General features: G+C 40.3%; 1 protein-coding gene across 1 annotated transcript in view; it reads left to right on the top strand.

Moving 5' to 3' along the window:
* arhgap28 (Rho GTPase activating protein 28) overlaps window positions 1-10,186 on the top strand; it is a 52,426-nt gene that overhangs the window by 18,429 nt on the left and 23,811 nt on the right. Inside the window, exons 2-3 of the mRNA XM_056243558.1 lie at window positions 5,665-5,831; window positions 7,719-7,939. Of these exons, the coding sequence (XP_056099533.1) occupies window positions 5,665-5,831; window positions 7,719-7,939 (388 nt within the window). The remainder of the gene's footprint in view (window positions 1-5,664; window positions 5,832-7,718; window positions 7,940-10,186) is intronic.

Genomic DNA, 10,186 nt, shown 5'->3' with positions numbered 1-10,186 from the left:
TACGGTAAATTTTTTACGTTTTTTTTTTTTTTTACCGTAAATTTACCGGATTTTGTTTTTTCGGGACTAGTTAGTCAAGCATCTCTATTATTAGTGAGGAAGCCGCTTCATCACAGTCTGGTTGTGTTTCTCAGTTTGAGTTTTCCTCAGGGTTGGTGAAAACGACTCTAAAGGTATTTGTAGACGGCAGATGTTTCTCTTTAAGACTTCGGGAGGAACGACGCTTGCGTTCCTGATGGATTGATGATAGTTTATGCCGCCCGGAGAGTGAAAACAAACCTGAGAGCCAATATTTCAGGACTCAGACGCTCGGCTCAGTGTTTCTGATGGAACGGGCGCCTGTTTTCATCAGGTTTTATTTGATTAAATGAACGACCCTTCGGTAAAATCCCGCTTGTGAGTCTCTGGTTCCGCCGTTTGCGTTCCCAGAGGAATGAGCTCGTGATTTCGGGGTCGCGCAGGAACCCTGACATGTGTTCTGAGTTTAGTCTGACCTACATTCATCACGGGGGGCTTCGGGACAAAGACTGGAGAATTAAAGAGTTTAAATCTGGATCCTGAGATCTTGTTCTTCGGCTGTTTCTGGGTTTAATAATGAAACTAGATAACATGAAAATCTTCTCAATAATGTTTGTCTGAGTGACAGAAACATTTAATCTGTGATGTTGAATGGTGTGTCTATGTCAAGTGATTGTCTGAAAATACGGTATTTATGAGGACAAGCATTTTCCCTTAATGTAAAGTAGGAATATAAATAGTCCCTGCAGTAAAAAGGCCAAAAATAACTTTTTAACAAGTGATTTTGAGCTTCAAACCTTGAAAAACTGTTGTTTGTGAGATGATTAAAGCGATCAGAAAGACGAGTGGTTTTCTTATGCCGTTTCTCAGATAAGGATATTTTTTCCCACAATTTTGAGTTGCATATAACTTGCAATTGGGAGTTTATATCTCACAATCAGAGAAAAGGGTCAAATAAAAATATAAAAACTCGTTTATCATAATTCCGACTTTTATATCCAAAAAGACAGTCAGAATTAAGACTTTTTTCACGTTTTTTTTCATTTCTGTGGAGGAAACATGAACAGCCAGGCGCTGATGGAGTGGATGTTTGTCTAAGCTGGAGAATGTTGGTGTTGGGAATGTTGTTGTGGTCATTATCCACATCTGGAAGCGGTTTTCCTAAATCACACTCGTTTCTGTGTGTCTGAAAGTCTGAATGAGATGAGCTTGAGCAAGAGTAGTAAACGGAGAACACAATGGACAGATAATGACATGAGAGAGAGAGAGAGAGAGAGAGAGGTGGGTGGTGACACACACACACACACACACACACACACACACACACACACACTACCCGAGGAAACCCTCACCGCGTCTCTCTCTCCCTGTATTGATTCTGAACAGGACCTGATTGAGAACAGCCACATGCTCCTGAAGCTCCAGTTGTCTTGATCCTCGAGTCGCTGCTGCGTTTATGAATGAGCATTTATGGAGTTTATACAGGACCTGATTGACACCGTCCACTGGATTCGTTGGTGTTCGCTTCTAGTTTCATTCAGTCGTTCGGAGGGTCACAGTCTGGGCTTCTCAATCCTGTGAACACACACAGTGAGTCTGAACATGCTCGAGTTGCTCTCTGAGAATATCTTAGCATGTTGTGTCTAGAAATAGAGCATGTTGTTTGTAGAAACTGAGTTCTGCGATTGACTTTTATTGTGCACTCTTAAAAATAAAGGTTTCGGTGATCAGATCCTAAAAGAACCATTTTTTTCTTAGTTTGAAGAACTTCTTTTTCCACATTAAAAACCTTTTGTGCGATGGAAAGATTTCATGGATGTAAATCCATCGATGCCAATAAAGAAGCTTTATTTTTAAGAGTGAAGTGGAATTATTTGAACACATTGATTTCTGTGTGTGTACACCTGAGATTTGACTTGACAAGCGAAAGTAGTAATTCTAGACCATGTTTTAAAGTCTCTGTGTAGAATTTCTTATGTTTATTGACTCTATTAAGGCTGTTGAGAACAAAACTCTAGATATAGTTTTATTTGGTTAAGTATACTTTCTATATATATTCAAAAGTTTGGGCTCACTGAGATTTTTTTTGTGTGTGTGTGAAAGAAATTGATACTTTTATTCATCAAGGAAACATTAAACTGATTAAAAGTGACAGTAAAGACATTTATAATGTTGTTAAAGATTCTATTTCAAATAATTGCTGTTCTTTTGAACTTTATATTCATCAAAGAATCCTGAGAAATTAAATGTATCACAGTTTACACACAAATATGAACTTTTTTCAACACTGATAACAATCATAAATGTGTCTTGATCATCTGGGCCCGTATGTATAAAGCCACTCAGAGTAAAATTTTAGTCTCAAGTCTGTCAAAATTCTAAGAATTACAAAATTTTACTCTTATTCCTAAACTTAAGAATAAGTGTGATTCATAAAGGTTCCTAAGTGTTAAGACTTGGTCTCAGCTCCTAAATTATTTAAGAGAGCTGGAGAGGTCTCCTAACCTAGTTAGGAGTAACAAGATGGCAGCAGAGAGGTTAGGCCATGCACTTTTCAATGAAAATATGATGTATTGTAGTTAAATGAGTTGATCAAACGATAAAAAAAGTTTAATCATCAAGGTATTCTTTTTGTAAATTACCTTTAAAAAAGTTTTATGACAATGCAATTAAAGTAATAATTATATTTTTGGCAACTGGAATGCAGCAGTGCACCGGTGATGACTCGGGCCCTTCAGTCCACAGTTAGTCTCTTGAATAGCACTATTGTGACACTGACCACACCAAATATGGTGGCCAAAAGTGATGTGTGGATTTTTTTTTTAAGACCCTACAAGTTTGCTTAAATTTTTTAAATATTTTAAAATATGAGGGAAGAACAAAACACTAAACTTAGTGAAAGTATTTATCTGACAAAATTATTTCAAGTCACCTTTATTTCTACAGTGCTTTTTACAATACAGATTGTTTCAAAGCAGCTTTACTGAGATTACAGGAAAATAATGCAACAAAAGTTAGTCTTGGCTGTAGATCTAGAAGAAAATAGTGTCATTGTCCTGCTTAAGTAAGTTCAGTGTTTATTCATTTCAACCAGAAAGACTCGGGAGGCAAAATGACGTGACAAAGTATACATTTATTAACAGCCCAGCAAGCAAGTATTGTGTTATAAAGTTCTGTTGCGTAGGCCCCGTCCGTAGCTCGCAATCCGAGGGTAACGGAGTCTGTTTTTACTGCCTGAAGACGCAGGCGCAGCCGACCCCCGGGGGTATGAGGTATGGACAGATGAAGGACCCCCGGGATTGGATAGATGAGAAGGTAATAAGTGACGTGACAATTTAGTCTTCCTGGCAGAACTTAAGCTAAAGCTTTAATTTCCATTGTAAAAAATCATTAGTTATCTATTTAGTTTAGTTATCTATGCAGCCACTCTGGTGAAAACAGTGATGTCATTGTCCAGCTCAGTTCAGTCCTCATATAATGGTGTCAATCAAGACAGATCAATATTATTTTTAAATATTAAGTGACAAATAAGGACAAACTACATCTACAGGTTTTAGAAAAACTAAAAAGATAAGAAAAAAATCATACACTGTCTGCAACATAATCATTTCTTAATATTTCATTGTTCTCTCTTGTTTTTTCACCTGTTCATAATTTATTTGTATGACAGCCTGGCTAAAAATTATGTCTGTACAATTTGCAACGTTTCATTGTGTTATCACAAGTAAACAATTGACTCCAGGCACAACTACACAATACGCTTACAAAATCTTTAACACATTTTTAATTCTATTTGAATAAAGGGTGAATCTGACAATTTTCCTTCAATACTAATTTGTGATAATTTTTCACAATACAAAGCAATAAAAAAATTCATTTAAATATTAAAGTTTCAGTGTCTTAATTAAATTATTTTATTATAATTACATTAAATAATTGGTGTCATGCTGCTGTGACCTCACCCTTGCATGCTCACTATTGGCTGATTCAGAGGTTGAGGGCGGCCATTTTGGGTTCACATCATTGTAGTCCTTAGTTTGCAGCACTTAAGTCCCACTTCAGTCAGCACTAAAGAATCAGTCTTATACTTTACTGAAAGTTGCTTTTAGCTGCTTTATAAAAGTCTCCTACTCTTAGAGAAGACCTACTTTTTACTAAGTATTTTTGGACACTTAAGTCAAAGCTTAAGACTATTCTTAAGAGCATTTCTTAGAAGTTTTATACATACGGGCCCAGATCCTCATATTAGAGTGATTTCTGGAGGATCATGTGACACTGAAGACTGGAGTAATGATGCTGAACATCAGCTTTGATCACAGGAATAAATTACACTTTACTGGATATTCACATAGAAAACAGATGATTTACATTATAATAATATTTCACATTTTTACTGTATTTTTGATCAACTTTTTGAGCAGAAGACTCATTTCACCTGAATATTGCTCTAATGTCAGGACTGTCTTATAACATCAGCAATAATCAGATCATAAATATGTTTATGCATTAAAGTGTCCTGCAGAAACGTGTTCATATCGGCTCAAATCAGATGGAAAGAGAAACTGAAGCGAAACACACACTCATGTTTTCATGATAAACACACGTCAGATCCACACACTCCTGTTTTCCAGCTACGCTTCGAGTGATGACTGCAGATTGCGTTTCTGTGTGTGTAAACAGGCCAGAACTTTTGAAGGCAATTAAGTTCTTCATGTAACGCAATTTAGGCTCCATCTCGCTGATCGATAACTTGCTCTAAGTGTTCGGTTCACTTACTAACGCTGAGAGAAACCTTCATCACCATCATCATCAGCTCCTGAAGCCTTATCAATATTTGATATAAACCCAGATGAAGCGGAGATGCTTGCTGGATTTCTCTTCAGTGCTTTATGGAAATGCTGTAGGGTCTCCATCACTGAACATGAGGTTGTTATGAATTATGATCTGACACATCTTTAATAGTGCAGTTTTCACGTGAACAAATTTGTCGCTTTTGTCTTGCTTAGTTGGGGACATTTAATATTCAGCAATATTATTGATCTCCTGCATTGACACCATTAGTTAAAACTTGAAAAATTAGAATATCGTGCAAAAGTTATAATTTTGATGATTATGGCTTACAGTTTATGAAAACCCCAAATTCAAAATCTCAGAAATTAGAATATATATAAAAAAAAGGATTTTAAATACAGAAATGTCGGCCCTCTGAAAAGTATAATCATGCATATGTATATAGTTCTATACTAAATATATTAGTTTCACCTTTTAATTTGAATTACTGAAATACACAAACTTTTGCACGATATTCAAATTCTGAACTGAAATATGAGAACTGAGCTGGGCGATGACATCACGGTTTTCTCCAGAGTGGCGATATATATAAATGAACTAAATTAATAACCCTTTTACAACAAAAATGAAGCATCACTGAACTTCCTTAAGATGTACGTATTCTCTTCTGGAAACACACTCTGTTGCATTATTGTCCTGTTATCTCAGTAAAGCTGCTCTGAAACACTCTGTGTATAAATAAACGTGACTTGACGAAACGCTTTTAAATGCTGTTTCCTCGCATGAGCCGAGATGAAGAACCCTTGCTGATCGAGTGTAATGATGGCGAAGCTGTTCTGTCTCTGTGTTGGCCAGGAAAGCTCAGTATCCGAGGATGAGTTCTCCCGGCTCCGGGTCTCCTCTCGCTCCGGATCGCTCCGTGTCCCGGGACTCCATGGAGGATTACTGGAGCGAGATGAAGAACATCCAGGAGGACCGGCAGGACCGGCACGAGGATCTGGTGGAGCGGGTCAGCTCAGACGGTGCGTATCAACACCCCTGGCTCAGTTTACCCCCGCTGGCCACACCAGTGCGCCGAGAAGACAGGGTTAAGGTGTTTGTCATTCGGTGGCTCTGGACTGTCGAAACTGCGAAAAACACAGAAAATCGAACCCGATCCGAATTTTTTTATGACGGACGAAAGTTGTGCGGTCAGTGTAAGATGCGATTGACACAACGTGAGGTCGTGTTTATTTTTTAACGTGTGAAAATTTCTGACGAGAGTTTCCATCTCAGTGACTTCCTTGGATCCGTTGTGGAGTACTCTTTCTGCGCATGCGGGGTCACTTCTGGGTCATTTCACGTTCACTATAGGAGATCACAAAAGGTCAGCATTTATTTGGAGATGTGAACGCCTTGCAGAAAAGGAATCGAATTTTTCAAGAAATTGGATTTTGAGCATTAAGCCCCTGCAGTGTGCAGGAACTGGGAGCGATTTCAGTTCCAGGAACTCCTTTTAGAGGAACTATGGCTGCGTTCACACTGCAGGGGCTTAATGCTCAAATCCAATTTTTTGAAAAAATTCGATTTTTTTGCAAGGCGTTCACATTTCCAATTAAATGCGACCTTTTGTGATCTCCTATGTGAACGTGAAATGACCCAGAAGTGACCCGCATGCGCAGAAGAGTACTCAACGGTCAACGACGTCACTTGTTTGCGGAAGTAGCTAAACATGAATGTCAACAGTGGAGCTCGTTTAGCAATTTTAAAGTTATTTGTGTGGGTGCGGAGTCGGCGGAGTGGCTTCACTAATAGGCCTACAGAATTCATCAGTAACTTCCGAATTACCAGATCCACCTTCGATTATGTTTGAGCACCTTCGATTAACTCTGTCACGGGAAGAGACACGTCTGCGGCGGACCATAACAGTGCAACGCGTTGGAGTGTAGTGGCTAGCTACAGGTGCGTGCTATCGTACAATAGCTAACTTGTTTATCTTCTCATTCCCGCCTACTTCAACGCAGAATTATGACGTTTGTCGCATATCAATGGCGTGCGGGTCGGATACATGTGACCTGGCCGTTCAGATTGAGGTCGCATTTGAAAAGATCGGATCGGTGTCGTTCAGACTGTCATGAAAAGATCAGATACAGGTCGCATAGGGGCAAAAAAATCGGAATTGGGTCGTTTCAGCCTGCAGTGTGAACGTAGCCTAATTTACTCCTCCAGAGTCGCTCTAACCCAGCGCTAGAGGAACTACAGTGACGGTAGTGTTCTCTGATTGGCCGAACGCACGCGAAACACCAGCACACGCCATTTTAAAAAAGCCGTGTAAACACACAGATTATAGCCTATATTTACTCCAGGAACGAACTCTACGCACATGTAAAACAGAGATAGATGAAGCTCTTAATCTTCACGCTGAGGAGAAACTCCAGCACAACTTTGAGGAGAGCGAGAGAAACATGATGATGTATTTCTGCTCAGCAACACTGGACATCACACACCACACACAGACACACGCTAATAACTCTTCATCACTGTCTACTTTCTGTGTATGACAGTTCTCTAATATCGTATTAGACAGGACTGATAGACAGATCGTACACTAATGAACAGGAGAATGCGATCTCTGGCGTTCTCGGCGCCGTCAAAATAAAAGTCCCAACAACAAGCGTGTCTCACGTCACTTCAGAGTTCCTGCCGGCGCTGCGAACGACACCAGGAGAACGCTCCTAGAGGAACCGCCAGCTCTCGGGGAACCATCCCTAGACGAGATCCTAGAACACCCGGTGCGAAAGCCCCTAATGTTGCACAGTTCATCACTCACTTCAGCTAAGAATGTCATTTCACCTTAACTAAATGCTTGCCATCATCATTTTGACATCATGTGATTCTGCAGTCTAATTAGTGTGTGTTGATTGGTTCAGAGGCGGAGCTTGAGGAGGCGTGGCTCCAGGAGGCGGGGCTTAGCACGCTGGTGACGGGGACTCAGAGCGACGGCCCGGCCGAGGCTCTTCTCTCCACGCTCACGCGATCACAGGCCGCATTGGTGAAGAAGCGGGTCGATAACTACACGCAAACACTGCGCAAGAGGAACCGGCAACCCACGAGACACGTGCGGGACGTCTTCTCCATGCCAGACGCCTCGGTGAGCGCAAGCCAATCATGAAGGTAACCTGCGGTCGCACGGGTGGGTGGAAGCTCCCGCTGAACGTTAGGACGGAGTTCATCAAATGGATTCCTATGAAGGTAGGAGTAGCGAAACTCGAGGGCATGTAGATGTGAATTTGAGAACTTTTGAGAATATTCGTAGTTACACGCCAATTCGTATTTCCATTTTTGGCGTGCTATCAACACGCATAATCGCTTTTCAGCGTGTTTATCAACGCCTTTGACTTAACGTTATATTACTGTATTATGTATATATAGATATATGACCTACCCCAACCCCGTCCCCAAACCTACCCGTCACTGGGGTTAATACCATTTATGAGTCTTCTCCTACCATCCTAGGAAAAGAAATATCGCTCCACAGATGCAGATATAGATTTTGCTTCGTTTCGCTCGGACATTTAACGGCGTACGCATACACGCGGAATCACTCGGACATTTAATGGCGTAGACATACACGCAAAAGATTTCGGCGTGGACAGACACGCGGATAGCTCAAAATGCGTATAGATAACACGCCACTTGACTTGAAAGTGGCGTGTATGTTTACGCAAAGTCATGATGTCATGTTGCACAGCTCCAACGTGAAAACCTGTAGAATAAAAGTTGAATGTTGAGATTTGCACTCGCAGACACAGTCACAGTTCTGGATTTTAAGGTGCAGAAAAGTAGACACAAATGTGTAAAATGCTCTGAATGAAATGGGACTTCTTTTGTACGCGATGATGTCAGGAAATCTGCGTCCCCGAAACGTTGGCGTTTTGTGACATCATCGCGTACAAAAGCAGTCCCATTGGCTATTCAATGGCTAGGCGCCAACCAATAAGACGACTCCTCCCCCCCTCTCTCTCGCCGCCACTGAGTTGCAAGTGCACAAGTTAGTTTTGCATCTAATATACATCGCGAATAGAGTTGCAAAAAGGGAGAAATTTGAAATTGCAGTGACGGATTTGAGAAGTTGCCAGTGCCTAATTGAGATTTTACTGTGAACGTAAATGAAAGAATAAGTGCATAGATGCACTACAAGTTTGTGTCTGTCATTGTATTTCTGTGCATTTTACACATTTGTGACTACTTTTCTGCAGCTTCAAATTCAGAATACAGGATTGTGACTGTGTCTGCGAGTGCAAATCTCAACATTCAGCCAATTACAGGTTTTCACATTGGAGCTGTGAGTGTAGCGTACAAGTACAAATATTCTCAAAAGCTCTCAAATTCACATCTACATGCCCTCGAGTTTCGCTACTCTTTTACCTTCATAGGAATCCATTTGATGAACTACTTCCTAACGTTCAGTAGGAGCTTCCATCCACTCAGCATACGGATGGGATAATTTCCCATGATCCTTTGCTGCCGCAGCTGTTGTGGCCTTTTGTTCGGCGTGTGAATGTGTCTAAAAATAACCGAGACTGGAATGAGACACATGAGGAAACCCCAGACGTGTTTAAATTAGCCTCATGACAGCAGGAGACAACACACCTTCCACATTCCTGCTGGAATGACACATGCGAGTTTGGCTCCTTACCTTGTAAATGGTATAAATACAACACAAAATGTCACTGAGTGTCATTGAGGTTCGAACAGAAGAAGTTCTTTCGTACTGTGATGTACATTCGAGTGTTAGTTTATCGGGAAATGTAGGGCGGGACTTGGTTCTGTGCATTGGTTGTTGATTGGATGTTGAGATGTGGGCGTGTTTTTAAAACGGGAGGCGGGGCGTGTGCTGGCAGGGGCGGGGTTTATGCGCACTGAATGATTGGAGAACCCTGCATACATCACGCTTGACGCTTCACATAAAGATTGTATCAATTACACCAGTAGGTGGCGACAAGTAACTGTTAAAAACTTGTATTTGTCATTGAATCATTCGTTCAAGAAATTTGTTTACGCTGATTCATCCAGAAATGAAACCAAAACCGAGTCACTGAATCATTCACTCAAACCGATTAAGAAAAATTCAAATTAAATATATTTTATAAATAGACTGCAGCCATTAACATTTTGCCACAATCTCTAGTAAATTACATGTTATTTTGTTTGTTGGGAGAATTGTGACACAAAAAATTGTGAGTCTTAATTTATCCACAATCATGCAGCTCTATATGACATTTTCATCAAATTACTGGGTCAAAACACTTTTAAAAATGAAACATGCGTGGGTGAATTGTTTACAACAACATGCATTTAGAAAATAGATAGGGAATATATGGTGCCATTTTAAATA

Source organism: Rhinichthys klamathensis, unplaced genomic scaffold (genome assembly GCF_029890125.1).
Source record: "Rhinichthys klamathensis goyatoka isolate OS25496 unplaced genomic scaffold, OSU_Roscu_1.1 h1tg000808l_1, whole genome shotgun sequence".
NCBI classification, from domain to species: domain Eukaryota; kingdom Metazoa; phylum Chordata; class Actinopteri; order Cypriniformes; family Leuciscidae; genus Rhinichthys; species Rhinichthys klamathensis.
Note: the sequence above shows the minus strand (reverse complement) of the source record. Positions and strands in the feature narration are given on the sequence as shown.